General features: G+C 48.5%; 1 protein-coding gene across 2 annotated transcripts in view; it reads right to left on the reverse strand.

Annotated features, from left to right (window-relative positions):
- EXD3 (exonuclease 3'-5' domain containing 3) overlaps positions 1-23506 on the reverse strand; it is a 263251-nt gene that overhangs the window by 193154 nt on the left and 46591 nt on the right. For both annotated transcript variants that reach the window (XM_038767867.1, XM_038767866.1), the window contains 3 exons: positions 13600-13664; positions 8701-8868; positions 4117-4284 (listed from right to left, as the gene is read on the reverse strand). In XM_038767867.1, the coding sequence (XP_038623795.1) occupies positions 4117-4284; positions 8701-8868; positions 13600-13664 (401 nt within the window). The remainder of the gene's footprint in view (positions 1-4116; positions 4285-8700; positions 8869-13599; positions 13665-23506) is intronic.

Below are 23506 nucleotides of genomic sequence, written 5' to 3' on the forward strand. Positions count from 1 at the left end.
TCGGATCCGACGGATGACCCGGGGAGGCAGGAAAGTGAAAACCCCTGGCTGCGGTCCCGGGGGCCAAGAGGCGCTCGGGATTTCGCGGGATTTCTCCGAGGTGCTAACGCAGGGTGTCTTACGTGGGGAACAGCATGGCCTAGTGGATAACTACCGCTGACTTTTCAGGGTTTTTCTTGTTTTTTTTTTAAACGGTATTTGTTAAGCACTTACTCTACACCAGGCACTGTACCGAGCGCTGGGGTTGGACGCGGTCCCTGTCGCACATGGGGCCCGCAGATGTCGTCTCCATTTGACAGAGGAAGGAACCGAGGCCCAGAGAAGTCAAGTGACTCACGCAAGGTCACCCTTAAGTGGTGGAGGCGGGATGAGATCCCAGGTCTTTCCTGCTCCCATTCATTCAATTGTATTTATTGAGCGCTTACTGTGTGCAGAGCACTGTACTAAGCACTTGGGAAGTACAAGTTGGCAACATATAGAGACAGTCCCTACCCAACAGTGGGCTCACAGTCACTTCATATTAAGTACAAAGGAATCCTTAAAAAAAAAAAAATTAAATCTCCCAGGGCTGGGTTCAATCCACTAGGCCTCCCTGCAGGGGGTTTACGGTCTAGGTAAGAGGTGTGTTCTTAGGGGCTCCTAAATTCTAATTTTGACTCATTCTTTCATTCACTCAATGAAGCAGCGTGGCTTAGTAGAAAGAGCCCGGGGTTGGGAGTCAGAGGTGGTGGGTTCTCATCCCCGCTCCACCGCTTGTCAGCTGCGTGACTTTGGGCAAGTCGCTTCACCTTCCTCTGCCTCGGTGATCTCATCTGTAAAATGGGGATGAAGGCTGTGAGCCCCACGTGGGACAACCTGATTACCTTCTATCTTCCCCAGCGCTTAGAACAGTGCTTGACACATAGTACGCGCTTAACGGATACCATTATTATTATTATTATTATTAATGGTACCTGTTAAGCGCGTACTATGTGCCGGGCACTGTACTGAGCGCTGGAGCAGCTTTGCGGCCACCTGTTGGGCCCTGAGCCAGTCAATCTCTTAAACAAGACCGGAGCCGGGATTAGCCTTGGGAAAACAGGCTTCACTGGAGCTGACCTTCCGAGCATTTACCGCCCGGGCCGGGAGCGAAGGAATGTGATTTTCTTTCCCCCCCTTTTAAAGCGGAGCTCTCTTTTCACCTTGATAAGCTGTGTAAAAAAAAATGTCAATAAAATAACTCGGGGGACAATAGAGGGCCTTCATCCCGAAGCGAGGCGGAGTGATGTGAAATATCGCAGTCCATTAAGTCATGAGACTCCGCTAATCAAAGCTGACAGGGTCCTGAATGTGATTTCTGCTGAGACTCGGGCGATATCGCGGGGCACTGAAGCATGCCCGGCCCCGCCAGACGGCCCCCTGCTCCCGGGACAATGGCTTTTCTTTCCCAAAGGGGTCTAGAAGTGATAAAAGTCCCCTTTGTCTTTCCCTGCCTGCATTGGGAGTGTGAGGGAGGTTCATTCAACCGGCCCCAGACACTCTTTGAAAGGCTGAAGTGTAACATAAGATGACCATGAAACAGTAGCCTGCCTTCTGCTTACCCTTTATTCTTCTCAAGCACAGCCTGGCCTATTCAGAGTCTCTTCGGAGAATTAGCCTCGCACTATATTAGCCGCTACTCGGCTGAATTCTGCCATTGTTCCCCAAGGACCGGGAGCCATCTTGGTGTTCCTCAAGTCATCCGCCGACCCCGACTCCGAGTTCCAGACGAGCCGGGGAGGGGAGAGCCGGTGGGGGGTTTCCCTCGGACTCCGCCGGAGGATTTCGGCGCGGGCCCCCTCCGCCGACGGGCAGAGCCGGCCGGAGCGTCTCTCGCGGGAGAAGACGTGCCGGGAGAGGCCGAGCACCGGGAGCCTGAAGGGCCTGTGTTCGTTCACTCAATCGTATTTAATGTTCCAATCCCGGCTCTGTCTCTTGTCTGCTGGGTGACCTCGGGCAGGTCGCTCCGCGTCTCTGGGCCTCGGTTCCCTCATCTGGATAACGGGGAGCCCCACGTGGGACAGGGACTGTGTCTGGCCTGATTAGCGGTCACCTACCCCAGCGCTTACAACAGTGCTTGCCACATAGCAAGCGCCTAACCAACACCGTTATCATATCATTATTATTATTATTACAGGCTCCGACGTGATTGGCGGCAAATCAACACTCTACCCCGTGTGCCAGGCGAAACCTGCCTGGGAAAAACAAAAACTTAACGCTTCGCTCTCCTCTCCTGGAGCAGCTGCGATGGTTTGGATGGAGAGGGGTGACCTCTCGCTAAGCCACTGACCAGCCCCGGGCCCTCCGGTTTTGATTTACGGTCCAGCTCGACTCGGCCGTCGGTGGATCGACTGTGCCATCAAGTGGTCGAGACGGCTGGGCCGGGACCCCTTCCCGGTGGCCCGAAAGATCCCCTGGATGCCCTTCGGCTCACTGGAAGTCTGAGGGCCTCGCTTTTCCCTGACTTTTCCTGAGTCAGAGGACGTAGGTTCTAATCCCGGCTCTGCTGAGTGACCTCGGGCGGTTCACTTCACTTCCCTGGGCCTCAGTTACCTCGTCTGGAAAATGGGGATGAAGACTGTGAGCCCCGCAGGGAATGTGTCTGCTTACTATTTTTTGAATGGCTTTTATTAAGCGCTTACTGTGTGCAAAGCACTGTTCTAAGCGCTGGGGAGGTTCCAAGGTGATCAGGTTGTCCCATGGGGGGCTCACAGTCCTAATCCCCATTTTACAGGGGAGGTAACTGAGGCCCAGAAAAGCTAAGAGACTTGCCCAAAGTCACACAGCTGACGAGTGGTGGAGCCGGGATTTGAACCCATGACCTCTGATTCCAAAGCCTGTGCTCTTTACACTGAGCCACGGCCTCTCCCAAGCGCTTAGCACAGTGCTCTGCACACAGGAAGCACTCAATAAATAAGACTGAATGAATGAATGAATGAGGGACAGAGACTATGTCTTACCTGATGACCTTGTAACTACCCCAGCACTTAGAACAGTGCTTGGCACATAGGAAGCGCTTAACAAATACCACAATTATTATTAGTAATAATAATAATAATAATTGGCATTTGTTAAGCGCTTACTATGTGCAAAGCACTGTTCTAAGTGCTGGGGGGGGATTTCCCCCAGCACTGGCTTGGCTTTAACACTGCGACCTTTTAGACTTTTTTAGACCTTTTAGACTGTGAGCCCACTGTTGGGTAGGGACTGTCTCTATATGTTGCCAACTTGTACTTCCCAAGCGCTTAGTACAGTGCTCTGCACACAGTAAGCGCTCAATAAATACGATTGATTGATTGATTGATTGACCTAGAGCTTGGGAGATGTTGAAAAACACTGCAGAGTGTCCCGAGTTGGGCTAGGTGAGGAGCCGTCTCTACAATTTTCCCAGAGCTCAGAAATCTCTGACCGGGCTCCAATAGAGAGAAGCAGCATGGCTCAGTGGAAAGAGCATATATGTTGCCAACTTGTACTTCCCAAGCACTTAGTACAGTGCTCTGCACACAGTAAGCGCTCAATAAATACGATTGAATGAATGAATGAAAGAGCACGGGCTTTGGAGTCAGGGGTCATGGGTTCAAATCCCGGCTCCGCCAATTGCCAGCTTTGCGACTTTGGGCAAGTTACTTCACTTCTCTGCGCCTCAGTTCCCTCATCTGTAAAATGGGGATTGACTGTGAGTCCCCAGGGGACAACCTGATCACCATGTAACCTCCCCTGCGCTTAGAACAGTGCTTTGCACATAGTAAACGCATAATAAATGCCATTATTATTAACAAGTACCATACTAATAATAATTATTACTATTTATTCATTTCATTCGTTCATTCAATCATATTGGTTGAGCGCTTACTGCGTGCAAAGCACTGTATTATGTGCTTGGGAGAGTACAATATAATGACAAACAGAGATACATTCCTGCCCACAGCGAGCTCCCAGTCTAGAGGGAGAGACAGACATTTGTGCGAAGAAATAAGTGGTAAAATTATAACTTTATGAATCTATACACGCAGACGTGCGCGTATATTCTCCACCATAAAGAAGTCAATCGCTGAAACCTGCAACTGCGAGTGGGCAGAGTCGAAGAATCGCACCCACCTCTTTGTATTTGCCGTTGTGGTAAAGGTGACTGACGTGTCCGAGCAGATAGTTGCGGTCGGCTTCGTGGAGCCGGTAGATTCGGATCAGCGGGTCGAAGAGATCGCTCTGGCTGTCCGCCAGGATGCCGAATACCCGGGCCTGCAACTTCTTCAGCCTCAAGCCCGACTGTGGGGGTAGAACCAGATTTTGTTGTCCGTCTCCCCCTTCTAGACTGGGAGCCCGCTGTTGGGTAGGGACCGCCTCTATATGTTGCCAACTTGGACTTCCCAAGTGCTCAGTACAGTGCTCTGCACACGGTAAGCGCTCAATAAATACAATTGAATGAATTGAATGAACAAATGAACCAGAACCACCGTCAGAAGGCTGTAGCGAAAAACCCAAAATGGTTCCCAAGCACTTGTGATCCACCTGCCTCACATCATTATTATTATTATTATTATTATTGTTGTTGTTGTTATTAGAACATCGAGGGCCCTAGAACTGGCCCGGTGGGCTGTGAGGGAGGGATGGGGGGGAGGAACTCCTGAGATGCCGTTAATTAACCGGGTGACCAAGGTGATGTCGAGATCCTCAGAAGTGGCCCAATCAATCAATCAATCAATCAATCGTATTTATTGAGCGCTTACTGTGTGCAGAGCACTGTATTAAGCGCTTGGGAAGTACAAGCTGACAACATATAGAGCCCAGAGGGGCTGAAGGGGTGGGGGAGAGGAAAGGACGCCCCTGAGAAGCCATTAATTAATCAGCCATTAATTAATCAGCTGACCAAGCTGACATCGAGATTCCCAGAAGTGGCCCCGTGCTGAGCGCTTAGTTCAAGGCTCCTGGTGCTCTGTGCACAGTAAGCGCTCAACAAATAACATCGATGGATTGATAAGTTCCCCTTCTAGACTGTAAGCTCCCTGCGGGCAGGGAACGTGTCTACCCACTCTGCTGTACTGGACTCTGCTAGGCACTTAGTGCAGCACTCTGCACTCGGTAAGTGCTCAGTAAATACCGCTCAGTAAATAAGCTCCCATTCCTCTCCCCCTCCCCATTCCCCCGCCTTACCTCCTTCCCCTCCCCACAGCCCCTGTATATATGTTTGTACGTATTTATTACTCTATTTATTTTATTTGTACATATTTATTCTATTTACTTCATTTTGTTAATATGTTTTGTTTTGTTGTCTGTCTCCCCCTTCTAGACTGGGATCCCGCTGTTGGGTAGGGACCGTCTCTACATGTTGCCAACTTGTCCTTCCCAAGCGCTTAGTCCACACAGTAAGCGCTCAATAAATATGATTGAATGAATGAATTCTAGGCCAGAAGCTCTCCGTGGGCAGGAAATGTGTCTACCAACTCTGTTGTACAGGATCGGATTCTTCCAAGCGTTTAGTCCAGTGCCTGGCACACAGTAAGCGCTCAATAAATACCAGTGATCGACTGACTGAGAGGAAGGGGAAAGCAAGGACATGGGCCCCATGTCTGACTGGGTTAATTAACCGGGTGACCAAGGTGATGTCGAGACTCTCAGAAGTGGCCCAGAGGGGCTGAAGGGGTGGGGATACGGGATGGGGGAGACGAAAGGACCCCCCTGAAAAGCCATTAATTAATTAATCAGCTGACTAAGCTGACATCGACATAGCCCCTTCCTTCCTCTCCCCCTCGTCCCCCTCTCCATCCCCCCCCATCTTACCTCCTTCCCTTCCCCACAGCACCTGTATATATGTATATATGTTTGTACATATTTATTACTCTATTTATTTTACTTGTACATATCTATTCTATTTCATCATCAATAGTATTTATTGAGCGCTTACTGTGTGCAGAACACTGTACTAAGCGCTTGGGAAGTACAAGTTGGCAACATATAGAGACAGTCCCTACCCAACAGTGGGCTCACAGTCTATTTATTTTATTTTGTTAGTATGTTTGGTTTTGTTCTCCGTCTCCCCCTTTCAGACTGTGAGCCCACTGTTGGGTAGGGACTGTCTCTATATGTTGCCAACTTGTACTTCCCAAGCGCTTAGTACAGTGTTCTGCACACAGTAAGCGCTCAATAAATACGATTGATTGATTGATTGATTGATTGACTTGAGCCTTCTAGACTGAGCGACCTGAGCGATTTCTAGACTGTGAGCCCACCGTTGGGTAGGGACCGTCTCTATATGTTGCCAACTTGGACTTCCCAAGCGCTAAGTACAGTGCTCTGCACACGGTAAGTGCTCAATAAATATGATTGATTGATTGACTGGATGGCACTTCTTAGCAAAAGTGCCCAGATGGACACTTTTTAGCTTAAATCTGAGGAAATCACCTGACCCCTCTGTTCTAGCCAGGCCTCTAGACTGTGAACCCGTTGTGGGAGGGGATTGGCTCTCTTTACTACTTAACTGTGCTTTCCAAGCACTTAGTACAGTGCTCTGCACACAGTAAGCACTCAATAAATACGATTGACTGATTGAATGAATGAAGGCCCTACTGAGAGCTCACCTCCTCCAGGAGGCCTTCCCAGACTGAGCCCCTTCCTTCCTCTCCCCCTCATCCCCCCTCCATCCTCCCCATCTTACCTCCTTCCCTTCCCCACAGCACCTGTATATATGTATATATGTTTGTACACATTTATTACTCTATTTATTTATTTATTTTACTTGTACATATCTATTCTAGTTATTTTATTTTGTATGTTTGGTTTTGTTCTCTGTCTCCCCCTTTTAGACTGTAAGCCCACTGTTGGGTAGGGACTGTCTCTATATGTTGCCAACTTGGACTTCCCAAGCGCTTAATACAGTGCTCTGCACACAGTAAGTGCTCAATAAATACAACTGATTGACTGATTGACTGAATGAATGAAGTAAGGGCTCAAAAATACTACCAAATGAATGAATGAGATGACAAATCACCATCTTGGAGTATGAGGAAAGTGAAGCTGCCTTCCCTCCACTGCATTTAAAGGGTTTCCCTGAGGCCTCTGAGAAATTAACCCAACTCCAAAAGGGTATCCCATGCCTCCAGGGGAGTACCTACTTTGGCCCTCTTATCCTTTTCTTCCCTTCCGCGTCACCCTGTCTCGCTCCCTTTATTCAGCCCCACTCCCAACCCCACGGCACTTACGTTCATCTCTGTTAGCGTATTTATTTCTATTACCGTCAGCCTCCCTCTCTAGGCTGGGAGTCCGTTGTGGGCAGGGAATGTGTCTGTTGCACTGTTATACTGTCCTCTCCCCAGCGCTTAGTACAGCGCCCTGCCCAGAGTAAGCGCTCAATAAATACGACTGACTGACTGGTGGGACCCATCAGGCTTGGTGAGGCCTGGAGACAGACAGGCAAGGCTGACCAATGGGGCAGTGGAATGAGTAACGACAACTGTGGAATTTGTTAAGCGCTTGCCATGTGCCAAGCACTGTGCTCAGAGTTGGGAAAGGGACAAGGGTTGACATAATAACAGTAATAATAATAATGGCATTTATTAAGTGCTCACTATGTGCAAAGCACTGTTCTAAGCTCTGGGGAGGTTACAAGATGATCAGGTTGTTCCATGGGGGGCTCAAAGTCTTAACCCCCGTTTTCCAGATGAGGGAACTGAGGCCCAGAGAAGTTAAGTGACTTGCCCAAAGTCACACAGCTGACAGTTGGTGAAGCCGGGATTTGAACCCATGACCTCGGATTCCAAAACCCAGGCTCTTTCCACTGAGCCACGCTGCTTCTCTTCTGCTGCCAGAGACATCGTCTCTGGCCCACGTGGGGCTCTAATTCCAAGTAGGAGGGAGTAGGATTGAATCCCCATTCTACAGACGAGGGAACCGAGGCCCAGAGAAGCCCACTGTTGGGTAGGGACTGTCTCTATATGTTGCCAACTTGTACTTCCCAAGCGCTTAGTACAGTGCTCTGCACACAGTAAGCGCTCAATAAATATGATTGATTGATTGATTGATTGATTGAAGCGACTTGCCCGAGTTCCCACAGCAGACAAGTGGCAGAGCCGGGACTAGAGCCCAGTTCCTCTGACTCCCGATAATAATAATAATAACAACTGTGGTATTTGTTAAGCGCTTACTATGTGCATCTAGCTTTATTTTTGTTTTTATTTATGTTTTGTTTTGTTGTCTGTCTCCCTCTTCTAGACTGTGAGCCCGCTGTTGGGTAGGGACCGTCTCTTTATGTTGCCAACTTGGACTTCCCAAGCGCTTACACACAGTAAGTGCTCAAAAAGTACGATTGAATGAATGAGTGAATGTGCCAGGCACTGTACTAAGCGCTGGGGGCGGGAATATAGGGACTGTCTCTATCTGTTGCCAACTTGTACTTCCCAAGCGCTTAGTACAGTGCCCTGCACACAGTAAGCGCTTAATAAATACGATTGATGATGAATACAAGTGAATCAGGTTGGACGCCGTCCCTGTCCTATATGGGGCCCCCAGTCTCAGTCTCCATTTTCCAGGTGAGGGGACTGAGGCCCAGAGAAGTGACGGGACTCGTCCAAGGTCATGCAGCGGACAAGCGGCGGAGCCGGGCTCAGAACCCAGGATTTTCCAACTCCCGGGCCCGGGCTCTAGCCATTAGGCCACGCTGCTTGTGGAGAGCCGGCCGGGGGCCCTCACCTGTGCCATCCCGGGATGGTCCTGTATCCAATGCTGCAATTCCAGGGCAATGTAATAGTCCAGTGAGTGGCCTTTCCCCCTGCAGCTCTGGCCCTTCTCCAAGATGTCCAGGAGTCCGGCTAGCGGGTCCTCCAGGGCGGCGAACCCCTGCCTGGCTTCTTCCTTGAACTGCGGAGACACAAAACGCACATTGTTCCCGGTTATCGCCTCGCCCCTTCCCCCATCCCAACACAGAAGGGGTTGGATTTTGTGTTTTTTTTTTAAATTTCATCCATTCAGAGAGGTAACTGTCGCTATTCAACCACCACCCCGCGTCTCTGGGGACTTTTCATGCCACTAAAGATTCCTTTATGGTCCACCGCTCCCCAGACCCAGCGGGGACAGCGACGATTGTCCGTCCTAATGATCCCGTGGAGGCGGAGGGGGGTCTGGGAGAGGGACAAAGGGGCTCGTTTCTGGCGGCGGGGTCAGCGGGGGGGAGAGCGGATGACTTTCCGAGCCGCTTTATCGGAGACGCCAACTTACCTGGTCTCGGGATGGCAAATATGGCTCACTTTCCTCCCCCACCGGCCCAGGCCTGAGTTTGGGCCGCAGTGACCGGTGTGGCCTCCGATGCCCAAATAATAATGATGGCATTTATTAAGCACTTACTATGTGCAAAGCACTGTTCTAAGCGCTGGGGGAGGTTACAAGGTGATCAGGTTGTCCCTCGGGGGGCTCACAGTCTTAATCCCCATTTTACAGATGAAAGAACTGAGGCACAGAGAATAATAATAATAATAATGATGGCATTTATTAAGTGCTTACTAGGTGCAAAGCACTGTTCTAAGCGCTGGGGAGGTTACAAGGTGATCAGGTTGTCCCTCGGGGGGCTCGCAGTCTTAATTTCCATTTTACAGATGAGGTAACTGAGGCCCAGAGAAGTGAAGTGACTTGCCCAAAGTCACACGGCTGACAAGTGGCAGAGCCGGAATTTGAACCCATGACCTCTGACTCCAGAGCCCGTGCTTTTTCCACTGAGCCACACTGCTTCTCTAATGATCTTTTATTTTCCTCAGCGCTGCAGAGAGTAACAATCGGCATTATGGTTACTACGGTGCGAATGTTTAGCTGTCCTGGGCAATAATATATATATATATATACAGCACCTGTATATATGTGTATATATGTTTGTACGTATTTACTACTCTATTTATTTTACTTGTACATATTTATTCTATTAATTTTATTCTGTTAATATGTTTTGTTCTCTGTCTCTGTCTCCCCCTTCTAGACTGTGAGCCACTGTTGGGTAGGGGCCGTCCCTATATGTTGCCAACTTGGACTTCCCAAGCGCTTAGTACAGTGCTCTGCACTCAGTAAGCGCTCAGTAAATACGATTGAATGAATGAATGAATGAATGAATTTCTCCCGCATACATTAGGGGGAGTTTCCAAGGAGTTTATTATTAATAATAATGATAGTATTTGTTAAGCGCTTACTACATGCCAAGCAGGGGTTGGACGCAGTCCCTGTCACACATTCTTAATCCCCTTTTTCCAAATGAGGGACCTGAGGCCCAGAGAAGCGAAGTGACTTGCCCAAGGCCACACCGCAGACAAGCAGGAGAGGCAGGATTCGAACACACGACCTCGACTCTCAGGCCCGGGCTCCATCCACTATGCCACGCCGCTTCCACTAGCCGGTTGGGAGAGAAAGCGGCATTTTTCAGAACTCCTCTGACCCCCCTCCATTTCCTGGAGCGTGCGTTGGGGTGGGGTGGGTCTTTTAGACTGTGAGCCCACTGTTGGGTAGGGACTGTCTCTATATGTTGCCAACTTGTACTTCCCAAGCGCTTAGTACAGTGCTCTGCACACAGTAAGCACTCAATAAATACGATTGATGATGATGGGAGAGACGCCAGTAAGGACAGCTGTGCCCGTTCCCGCTTTCCCGGCCGAAATGCAACATCCAGAAGAAACCGCTGACTGCCTTCAGCCCAATTCCCAGATTTACCGTCCGTGGAGTTCTCCGACGTGGCGTCCGGGGACTACGATCCTAAGCTGATTAAGGAACGATGGGGTGGGGTTGCGGGGGGAGGAATCCGATTTCAACCACATGATCCCGCCGACCGTGCGTCTTAATTTTCACTATCTGTTCGGTCACTGTTACTGAATGACGGAAACCTTCCTCTCCTTTCCCTCCGCAAAAACCGCAATAACCAAAGCCGAGGGGTTGGCGGGGACGGACGGACTTAATAATGAGAATAATAATAATTGTGGCGTTTGTTAAGCGCTTACTAGGTGCCAGGCACTGTACTAAGTGCTGGGGTAGATACCAGAAAATCAGGTCGGGAACAGGCCCTGTCCCACATGGGGCTCACGGCCTTAGTCCCCGTTTTCCAGAGGAGGGAACTGAGGCCCAGAGAAGTGAAGTGACTTGCCCCAAGGCACACAGCAGACGAGTGGCGGAGCCGGGATTAGAACCCAGGTCCTTCTGCCTGGATTGGAGGGGGGAGGAGGGAGAAAGGTGAGTCCTACCGCTAGCAGGATCAGGTGCTTGTTTTTGCAGTATTGGGAATGGTTTGGCTCATCCGTTTCCTCCCTGTTTAGGGAAACAGCAGGGCCTGGTGGGAAGAGCCCGGGCCTCAGAGTTGGACGACCTACATTCTAATCCTGGCTCCTGTGACTTGCCTAATGTGTGTGAAATGGGGATTCGATACATGTTCTTCCCTCCCACGTAACCTCGTCCTTTAGACTGGAAGTCCATTGTGGGCAGGGAATGTGTATGCTCCTCATTATATCATACTCTCCCAAGCGCTGAGTACGGTACTTTGCTCAGTAAATCCGACTGAATAAATCCGACTGAATGAATGAATGAATAGCACTCAGTACAGTGCCCTGCACCCTGTAGGCTCTCAATAAAGATGATAGAGCGAACGAAAGAGGGCTAAGCAAGACCTAGTTTTGTTTGAGAATCGGCGTGTGTCCGGGAGAGCCAAAAAATTGGCCGAAACAATATAAATCGCTAAACCAAGGGATGGAAAGCACCGAGCTAGTTGGATGAGGAATCAGTCATATTTATTGAGCGCTTCCTGGGTGTGGAGCCCTGTAGCAAGTGCTCAGTAGCAATCTCCATATGGACCAACAATTTGATAGAGTTTGATTTAGATTTGTTTTCCTAGGTAAGTACCTTCCGACTTCGCTGTCCAAGTGTTCCCTTTCTTAACCTATGTCTTGTACATATTTACTATTGCATTTATTTTGTTAATGATGTGCATCTAGCTTTACTTCTATTTATTCTGATGACTTGACACCTGTCCATATGTTTTGTTTTGTCGTCTGTCTCCCCCTTTCTAGACTGCGAGCCCGTTGCTGGGTAGGGACCGTCTCTATATGTTCCCAAGCGCTTAGTACAGTGCTCTGCACACAGTAAGCGCTCAAGAAATACGATTGAACGAGTGAATGAATGAATATGGGACAGGAGCTGTGGACAACCAGATTAACTTGTATCTCTCCCCAGAGTTAGAAAATTGTTATACAAAGTGTAAGCACTTCGCAAATACCGTGATAATTTAATAATCCCCATCAGGCTCCAACTCCCTGAGAATAGTTCACTGTTCACTTTTAGAGAAGCAGCGTGGCCTAGTAGCAGTGTCTGGGCTTGGGATTCAGAGGACCTGGGTTCTAATCCCAGTTCTGCCACTTGTCAGCTGTGTGACCTTAGGCAAGTCGCTTCGCCTCTCTTTGCCTCAGTTCCCTCGTCTGGAAAACGGGGATTAAGACTGTGAGCCCCACTTGCGACAGGGACTGTGTCCAACCTGATTATCTTGTATGTACCCCCGTGCTTAGAACAGTGGTTGGCACACAGTAAGCGCTTAACAAATACAAGAATAATGATAATAATTTTGAAAGGGCACAGACTCATCCCGCCCCCTCACATCCCACTTCCCGGCCTAAAAACAGCATCGATCGAAAGCCCAGAGGACTCTCAGAAGGTTCAGTCACCTCTCCAAATGGGCTGCTTACTCCCTTCTCACTGAAGTGGGATCAGGCTATGAGCTTCAACTTGACCACTGACCCCGTACTGTAAATTAAGGGCTACGGGGGCCCTCTTCTTTCACAGATTTCCCTGGAAAAGGATTTCTCTATGGCACGTTCTCTTATAGTGTAAAATGGGACATGGGAAAAAAAAATGTACAAATTAGAGTTGCATAGTTCAGTGGTTTTGGAACAGTACGCGCTCCGTCAGGCCAGACATGTGGTTTTGAAATTTTCCAAGATGAGCAGCGTCCAAGTTTGGGAGAGTCGTGGAGCCGGATGGGGTTGAATCTACGGTCGGGGCGGGGTGGGAGGGATGGAGACGGGGGGTGGGGGAGCATCCCGATCGGGGCGGAAGTTATTCTGGATCTGAGTTGGTACAGCCTAGTTGGTACAGCCCAGGCCTGGGATTCAGAAGGACCTGGTTTCTCACCCCGGCTCCACCCCTAGTCCACTGTGTGACCTTGGGAGAGTCGCTTTGCTACTCTGGGCCTCAGTTACCTCAACTGTATAATGGGGATTAAGACCGTAAACTCCGTGAGGGGCGCGGATTGGGTCCGACCTTGTATCTACCTCAGCGCTTCTTCTGGGGCCTGGCACCTAGGAAGCGGTTAACAATTACCCTTGGGGGAAAAAAGGGTGTGCTTTGAACTGACTGAGACTGGGTAGGGATGTTGCCAACTTGTACTTCCCAAGCGCTTAGTACAGTGCTCTGCACACAGTAAGCGCTCAATAAATACGATTGATTGATTGATTGACAGACTGACTGACCCCCTAGATATGTCTCCCACGCAGAGGAGCTGAACGCAATCGGGCCCCCCGAGCGGCGCTCTCCACGGCGCCTCGTGCCCGGAGAACAGTTCCCGATAAAGGGACTCACCTTCTGCATCTCTTTCTTTATCCAAAAGTTTTGAAGGGTTTTCATCAACTGGAGCGGGCCCTGGCCTGGAGACGGAAGGGTGGGTGGGGGGTGGGGAGAACAAGGGGAAGGGAAAACAAAAACATAAACAAAAAACTAAACAGATTTATTGCTTCGCTCCGGGCGGCTGGGACAAAGTGAAGCATTGTTTCGGCGGGCGAAGATTGGATCATTCTGGGACACATTGGGGGAAACCATTAACTATCTAACAGTCAGGATTCATTCGTTCAATCGTATTTATTGAGCGCTTACTGTGTGCACAGCACTGTACTAAGCGCTTGGGAAGTACAAATCGGTAACATATAGAGACAGTCCCTACCCAAGAGGTTGCCTTGGAACCCCACCAAAACCGATAATAGACAGCACCCATGTGCTACTTGGACAAGAACAGGGGAGGGTAGTGTGGCCTAGTGGAGAGAACCCAGAGCCTGGGAGCCAAAGGATCTGGGTTCCAATCCCGGTTCCACCCCTTGCCCACTGTGTGACCTTGGACGAGTCACTTCACTTCTCTGGGCTTCTGTCCCCTCATCCCTAAAACGGGGATCGAAACCCTGAGCCCCATGTGGGACAGGGACTGTGTCTATCTTAGCTTATATCTACCCCAGCGCTTAGTACAGTGCCTGGCACACGAGATGTGCTTAACTAATATCATAAAATACAATTATTTATTATAAATGACTTATGGATTCATATTAATGTCTGTCTCCCCCTCTAGACTGTAAGCTCATTATGGGCCGGGAACGTATCTGCTAATTCTGCTGGACTGTCCTCTCCCAAGCGCTTAGAAAAGTGCTCTGCATGTAGTAAGTGCTCGATAAATGCCAATGAGGAGTTGATAAAAGGTTTTAAAAGGGGGGTGGTGGGGAGGAGAGGACTGTTACTAAACCATTCCAGGAAAAGCTCACAGGATGTCAAATCATTTGGCCCCTGGACACTAACAGTCCTCTCCTGCTGAGGTCCTAGGATGTTTGGAGATAGAAAACCACACAGACTTTGAGTGTGACCCATCCCGTGGCTGAGGGGTGAGTTAATGGACCCCCAAAAAAGGAATATGGCTGCAGCTTTCAGGCCTCACCAGTCAACAGCTAAATCTGGGTGCTCACTGGAGAATCTCTCCCAAGAGCTTAATAATAATAATAATTGTGGTATTTGTTAAGCACTTACTATGTACCAAGCACTGTTCTAAGCCCTGGGGTAGATACAAGCTAATCAGGTTGGATACAGTCCCTGTCATTCATTCATTCATTCATTCAATCGTGTTTATTGAGCGCTTACTGTGTGCAGAGCACTGTACTACGCGCTTGGGAAGTCCAAGTTGGCAACATATAGAGACGGTCCCTATCCAACAACGGGCTCACAGTCTAGAAGGGGGAGACAGACAACAAAACATGTGGACAGGTCGTCCACAAATACAACTAATAGAATTAAAACTAAATGCACATCATTAACAAAATAAGTAGAATAGTAAATATGCACAAGTAAAATAAATAGGGCTCACAGTCTTAATCTCCATTTTACAGATGAGGGAACTGAGGCCAGGAGAAGTGAAGTGACTTGCCCAAGGTCACAGAGAAGATACGTGGCAGAGCCGGGATTAGAACCCAGGTCCTCTGACTCCCAAGCCCGGGCTCGGCAACGTCCCTGGTCAACTGACTGAGCCGGGCCTGACCCATATAATAACGATGATATTTCATTCAGTCATTCAACTGTACTTACTGAGTGCCTACTGTGTGCAAAGCACTGTACTAAGCACCAGGCGATGTATTGAGCGCTGGGGAGGATACAAGCAAATCAAGTTGGACACCGTCTCTGTCCCATGTGGGGCTCACAGCCTCAATCCCCATTTTACCAGTGAGGTAACTGAGGCCCAGAGAAGTGAAGTGACTTGCCTAAGGTCATGTGGCAGGCACGTGGAAGAGCCGGAATTAGAACCCGTGACCTTCTAACTCCCAGGCCTGTGCTCTTTCCATGCTGCATTTCTGATTTGGCGGAGGGTGAGACACTGAAGGAGCCAGAAAAAAAAGGCCTGAGAATGAAAAGAAGCCAACATGGAAGAGATGAGCTGCTCTTTTCATTCATTCATTCAATTCAACCGTATTTATTGAGCGCTATGTGCAGAGCGTTGCCCTAAGCACTTGGGAAAGTACAATACAACAATAAATAGTGGAGAAGCAGCGTGGCTCATTGGAAAGGGCCCGGGCTTTGGAGTCAGGGGTCATGGGTTCGAATCCTGACTCCGCCAATTGTCAGCTGTGTGACTTTGGGCAAGTCACTTCAATCAATCAATCAATCAATCGTATTTATTGAGTGCTTACTGTGTGCAGAGCACTCTACTAAGTGCTTGGGAAGTACAAGTCGGCAACACATAGAGACAGTCCCTACCCAACAGTGGGCTCACAGGGGCCTCAGTTACCTCATCTGGAAAATGGGGATGAAGACTGTGAGCCCCCCGTGGGACAACTTGATCACCTTGTAACCTCCCCGGCACTTAGACAGTGCTTTGCACATAGTAAGCGCTTAATAAATGCCATTATTATTATTATTATTATTAAATAGTGGCATTCCCTGCCCACAATGAGCTTACAGGCTGAGGCAGGGGGAGACAGACATCAAAACGAATCAATAAAATGACAGATATATACATAAGTGTTGGGGGGACGGTGGGGGGAAGAGTAAAGGGCGATGCAGAAGGGAGTGGGAGATGAGGAAAAGTGGGGTTTAGTCTGGGAAGGCCTCTTGGAGGAGATGGGCCTTCAATAAGGCTTTGAAAGATGGGAGAGGAATTTTCTGTGGGATTTGAGGAAGGAGGGCGTTCCGGGCCAGAGGCAGGACTTGGGTCAGGGGTCGGCAGCGAGACGGGGGAGATGGCAGCCCAGGGGGAAGGCGAGCGGCACCAGAGGAGTGGAGTTCGCGGGCTGGGTTGGAGAAAGAGAGAATCGAGGCGAGGTAGAAGCGGGCGAGGGGTTGGACAGCTTTAAAGCCGTCATATTTATTGAGCACTTACTGTGAGCAAAGCACTGTACAGAGCTCTTGGGAGAGTATAGTATCACAGCAAACACATTCCCCGCCCACAACGATCTCACAGTCATCATCATCATCATCAATCGTATTTATTGAGTGCTTACTGTGTGCAGAGCACTGTACTAAGCGCTTGGGAAGTACAATTTGGCAACATACAGAGACAGTTCCTACCCAACAGTGGGCTCACAGTCTAAAAGGCTCACAGTCTAGAGGTGACAAACACTATTCTAAATTCTGGGGCAGAGACAAATGAATTACGTCACATACAGTTCTTGTCCTGCATGCGGCTCGCGGTCTAATTAGTCTATTTAATCCCCATTTTGCAGTTGAGGAAACTGAAGCACAGAGAAGCGAAACGGTAATTAATAATGGTGGTGTTTGTTAAGGGCTATGTGGAGTTTTTGTTTGATACGGAGGTGGACAGGCAACTACCGAAGATTTTTTGGGGTTGGGGGGGCGGTGGGTGACACGTCCTGAATGTTTTTTAGAAAGATGAAGATTTTTGAAGGGGGGTGGGGACGTTGTGACACGTCCTGAACGGTTTTTAGAAAGATGATCCGGGCAGCGGAGGGAAGTATGGACTGGAGTGGGGAGAGGCAGGAGGATGAGAGGTCAGCAAGGAGGCTGATGCAGTCAACTAGGTGGGATAGGCTTATCCGATTTCCTAAGATTTCATTCAATCGTAGTTATTGAGTGCTTACTTTTTGCAGAACACTGTATTAAGCGCTTGGCACTGCATCCGAACTGAGGCGGGGACCGTGGCGAGGGTAATAATAATAATAATGATGGCATTTATTAAGCACTTACTATGTGCAAAGCACTGTTCTAAGCGCTGGGGAGGTTACAAGGTGATCAGGTTGTCCCACGGGGGGCTCACGGTCTTAATCCCCATTTTACAGATGCGGGAACTGAGGCCCAGAGAAGTGAAGTGACTTGCCCAAAGTCACACAGCTGACAATTGGCAGAGCCGGGATTTGAACCCATGACCTCTGACTCCAGAGCCCGGGCTCTTTCCACTGAGCCACGCTGCTTCTTTTTAGACTGTGAGCCCACTGTTGGGTAGGGACTGTCTCTATATGTTGCCAACTTGTATTTCCCAAGCGCTTAGTACAGTGCTCTGCACACAGTAAGTGCTCAAAAAATATGATTGATGATGATGATGCCCGGTGGAATAGGAGAAGCAGGGTGGTCTAATGGATGGAGCCTGGGCCTGGAATGAAGGACCTGGGTTCTAATCTCGGCTCCACCACCTGCCTGCGGTGTGACCTTGGGCGAGTCAGTGAAATTGTCTGGACCTCAGTTACCTCACCTGTAAAATGGGGATTCAGCCTGTGAGCCCCATGTGGGACCCGGACGGTGTCTAACCTGATTAGCTTCTAATAATAATAATAATGGCATTTGTTAAGCGCTTACTATGTGCAGAGCACTGTTCTAAGCGCTGGTCTTCTATCTACCCCAGTGCTTCGAACAGTGTCTGGCACATAGTCAGCCCTTAACACCACCGTTGTTAATTATTATCATTTCGCTTCTCTGTGCTTCAGTTTCTTCAACTGCAAAATGGGGATTAAATAGACTAATTAGACTGTGAGCCACATGCAGAACAGCATGGCTTAGTGGAAAGAGCCTGGGCTTGAGAGTCAGAGGTCGTGGGTTCTAATCCCGGCTCTGTCGCTTGTCAGCTGTGTGACTTTGGGCAAGTCACTTAACTTCTCTGTGCCTTGGTTCCCTCATCTGTAAAATGGGGATTAAAACTGCGAGCCCCAGGTGGCACAACCTGATTACCTTGTATCCTCCCCAGTGCTTAGAACAGTGCTTGGCACATAGTAAGTGCTTAACAAATACCATCATCATCATCACGTAGAACGGGAACTGTATGTGACCTAATTCATTTGTATCTGCCCCAGCATTTGGAACAGTGTTTGACACCTCTAGACTGTGAGATCGTTGTGGGCAGGGAATGTGTTTGCTGCGATACTATACTCTCCCAAGAGCTTCGTACAATGCTTTGCCCACAGTAAGTGCTCAATAAATACGACCGAATGAATAAGCGCTTAACGAATACCATAAAAAAATTCAGTCCCAAATCCAGCTCTACAGTGCGCCTGATGACATTAATGAATACGGTTTTTATGTTTTCAGTTGAGACCGATTTTTACTCCGCTTCCCAGCGACCAGTGATTTATCGGTTCTCCTCCCGACCTCCCTACTCCAGGGCCCCATTTCCGAGCCTCGGAAGCCCCCGGATTTAGATTCCGGAGTTGGAAAACTGGCCCGGAGACCGGTCCGAAAGCCCTTCTCTCCTCCAGTTTTCAGCCGCGCTGTTCGGGACGGATTCGGAGCCCCAGCATTTAGAACAGTGTTTGACACCTCTAGACTGTGAGATCGTTATGGGCAGGGAATATGTTTCTTTGCTGCGATACTATACTCTCCCAAGAGCTTTGTACAATGCTTTGCCCACAGTAAGTGCTCAATAAATACGACTGAATGAATAAGCGCTTAACGAATACCATAAAAAAATTCAGTCCCAAATCCAGCTCTACATGCGCCCGATGACATTAATGAATACGGTTTTTATGTTTCCAGTTGAGACCGATTTTTACTCCGCTTCCCAGCGACCAGTGATTTATCGGTTCTCCTCCCGACCTCCCTACTCCAGGGCCCCATTTCCGAGCCTCGGAAGCCCCCGGATTTACATTCCGGAGTTGGAAAACTGGCCCGGAGACCGGTCCGAAAGCCCTTCTCTCCTCCAGTTTTCAGCCGAGCCGTTCGGGATGGGTTCGGAGCCCGACGGAAGCGGTTCGCCCAGGGCCGGGGGGGGCATGTGGCGTCAACCGACAGGCTTTAGCGGTCTCCCGTCACCAAACTCCAACCCGGGACTTCGCCGGTTGTTGCTGAAGACACTTGGCAAGGAAATCCATCTTCTAATTGAAGCCACTTGTGCCGTCCGCAACGGGAACGTCGGAAGTCAAGTCCCGGAGGGGGAATTGTCCAGTGAAAATCTCGCAATGGTTTGTCTTTGTGTCAAGAGCCATTAAACGCCGCACGGCCGGGGCGGGATCTGTCTTACGCTTCGCTAAATTATACTGTGAGAAGAAGACACGAGGAGCAGTGTGGCTAGTGGAAAGGGCGCCCTGGGAGCCAGAGGACTTGGGTTCTATTTCCAGCTCCGCCACTCACCTGCTGTGTGACCTTGGACAAGTCACTACACTCCCTCTGGGCCTCAGTTACCTCGTCTGTAAAGTGGGGATTTGATACCTGTTCCCTCTTCTCAAAAGACTGTAAGCCGCATGTAGTATGGGATTGGCGTCGGTTCTGAATATCTTTTAACCCCCCAGAGCTTAGCACAATCAATTAATCGATCAATCAGATTTATTGAGCGCTTATTGTGTGCGGAGCACTGTACTAAGCGCCTGGGAGAGTATACTACAACAGAATTAGTCGAAACATTCCCTGCCCACAACAGGCTAACGGTTTAGAGGACTGTGTCTGCCCCAGTGCTAAGTACAGTGCTTGGCTCCTAGCAAACGCTTAACAAATACTTCAGCGAATATTATTATTAGTAATAACAGTAATAGTAGTAGTAGTAATGGTAGTACTGTTGACAATGGCAACCTCAGGTGAGATATATTTAATTCAACCATCTTGAAATTTCCTTCATTTAGGGTTTTTGAAACTGTTGATTTGCAGGTTTATTACTCTATTTATTTATTTTACTTGTACCTATCTATTCTATTTATTTTATTTTGTTAGTATGTTTGGTTTTGTTCTCTGTCTCCCCCTTTTAGACTGTGAGCCCACTGTTGGGTAGGGACTGTCTCTATATGTTGCCAACTTGTACTTCCCAAGCACTTAATACAGTGCTCTGCACACAGTAAGTGCTCAATAAATACGATTGATTGATTGTTGATTAATAGTCAATGTGTTTACGCCAGGGAAGCAGTGTTGTCTAGTGGAAATAATAATAATAATAATAATAATGGCATTTATTAAGCGCTTACTATGTGCAAAGCACTGTTCTAAGCACTGGGGAGGTTACAAGGTGATAATAATAATAATAATAATAATGATGGTATTTGTTAAGCACTTACTATGTGCAAAGCACTGTTCTAAGCGCTGGGGAGGTTACAAGGTGATCAGGTTGTCCCACGGCGGGGGGCTCACAGTCTTAATCCCCATTTTACAGATGAGCCAACTGAGGCACGGAGAAGTGAAGTGGCTTGCCCAAAGTCACACAGCTGACAGTTGGCAGAGCTGGGATTTGAACCCATGACCTCTGACTCCAAAGCCCGGGCTCTTGACGCTGAGCCACGCTGCTCCTCCGCTTCTCCACACGGAGAAGTTAAGTGACTTCCCCAAAGTCACACAGCTGACAATTGGCGGAGCTCTCCACGGAAAGAGCCCAGGCCTGGGATTCAGAGGTCATGGGTTCTAATCCCGGCTCTGCCACTTTTCTGCTGGGTGACGTTAGGCAAGTCGCTTGACTTCTGCGTGCCTCAGTTCCTTCATCTGTCAAATGGGGATGAAGACTGTGAGCCCCAAGTGGGACAACCTGCTTACCATGTATCTACCACAACTCTTAGAACAGCGCTTACAAATACCATAATTATTGTTATTAATCAGGTTGGACGCGGTCCCTGTCCCGCATGGGGCTCACGGTCTTCACCCCCATTTTACAGATGAGGGAACTGAGTCCCGGGGAAGTGAAGCGACTTGCCTACAGGGTCACACAGGAGACATGCGGTGGAGCCGGGATTAGAACCCAGCTCCTTCTGACTCCGGGGACCGGGCTCTACCCACTAAGCCACGCTGCTTCTCCCGCTGCTTACTGCGTGCAGGGCCCCGTTCCAAGGGCTTGGGACAGTCCGACGTATCGGGGTCGGCAGACCCGTGCCCTGCCCGCAACGAACTTTCAGTCTGGAGGCCGGTCGGCCGGCCCGCTCTGGTTTCACGAGTCAACGGGGAGGACTCGGGGGCTCTCCCTGGGTGCGAGTCCGGCTGACGTACAACTCCAACAATTACTCCTTTCCTGTTCGTATGACATAAGAAAAACAGGATGCCGAGGGGCGCTTATCTGAATGAACAAGATAAGCAAGTTTTCGGACATTTGCGAAAGCTCTGAGGGTTCGGCAACGGGAGGCGGAGGTTATCTGAAATGATGTAGAAGAAGCCAGGCCAGAAAAAGTGGATTTTCTCACCAATCATCTCGTTAACCCGTAGCTGTGAGGTTTTCGTAACAGCGATGATAACTGAGGTATTTGTTAGGCGCTTACTACGTGTCCGGGACTGTACTAAGCGCTGGGACGGATAAAAGCAATTCGGGTTGGACACAGTCCCTGTCCCACAAAGGGCTCCCGGTCTCAATCCCCATTTTCCAGATGAGGTAACTGAGGCACGGAGAAGTGAAGCCACATTGCCCAAGGTCACGCAGCAGATAAGAGGTGGAGCCGGGATTAGAACCCAAGACCTTCTGACTCCAAAGCCCAGGCTCTAGCTGCTACAACATGCTGCTTCTCTCTGTGTGGTATCTGACGGGCCCTCCAGCGAAAGCACGATAGTTAAAAAGAAACAAAGATTGGATCAAACTTCAGTTTTCACAGTGGAAAGCGCAGCTCCTAATATGAAACGGTTATTTGGGTGGGTTTTTTTAAGAGGCAATTCAATCAATCAATCAATCAATCAATCAATCGTATAGCGGGGGATGGGAGAGAGAAAGAGATTGAGAAAAGGAGAAAGAGAGGGAAGAAAAGGAAAGAAAAAGAGAAAGAAAGAGTGCGAGAGACAGAGATGGGGCTAAGAAAAGAACAGGAATGAGGCAGCTGATATAATCCTAGGGGTAATTTTATCGATCAATCCACGGTATTTACCGAACGTTTTTTAAGTGTCGAGCACTGTACTAGGTTCTTGGAAGACAGCCATCCAATATGACAGACACACTCCCTGTCAATCAAGATATCAGTGGCATTTATTGAGCGCTTACTGTGTGCAGGGCACTGTAATAAGCACTTGGGAGAGTACAATACAACAATAGACACGTTCCCTGCCCACAGCAAGTTGCCAGTCAAGGGTGGAAGACAACCGTTAAAATAAATTCCTAAGAGGGGAATGGAGAGGATAAAGATATATAAATATATAGATATCTTTATATCTATATATACATATAGATAGAGATATAGATATATCTTAATATCTATCTATATCTATATATTTATATATAGATATACATCTATTTATTTATTATATATCTATATATTTATCTCAGTATTATTTATTTATCTACATATATAAACAATATATCTATATATCTATAGATATATGGATAGATATCGATAGATATAGATATATAGATATCTATAGATATAGATATCTATATATAGATATATAGATATAGATAGAGATAGAGATAGATAGATAGATATAGATGATAGATATAGATAGATGATAGATAGCTAGATAGCTAGATAGCTAGATAGATAGATAGATATACATCTATAGCTATCGATATCTACATCATGGGTTCTAATCCCAGCTTTCCCTCTGGTCTGCTGCGTGACTTTGGGCAAGTCACTTAACTTTTCTATGCCTCAGTTACCTCATCTGTAAAATGGGGGGTGAAGATTGTGAGCCCCACGTGGGACAACCTCATTACTTGCTATCTACCCCAGCACTTGGAACAGTGCTTGGCACACAGTAAGCGCTTAACAAATACCATTATTATTATTATTATTCTACTTCGCCAACACCTATATAGATATATATATATGTGTGTGTGTGCTGGGGAATTGCGGGTAGGGTCTGTCTCTATATGTTGCCAACTTGTACTTCCCAAGCGCTTAGTACAGTGCTCTGC

The sequence above is a fragment of the Tachyglossus aculeatus genome, chromosome 27 (assembly GCF_015852505.1).
Source record: "Tachyglossus aculeatus isolate mTacAcu1 chromosome 27, mTacAcu1.pri, whole genome shotgun sequence".
Classification (NCBI taxonomy): domain Eukaryota; kingdom Metazoa; phylum Chordata; class Mammalia; order Monotremata; family Tachyglossidae; genus Tachyglossus; species Tachyglossus aculeatus.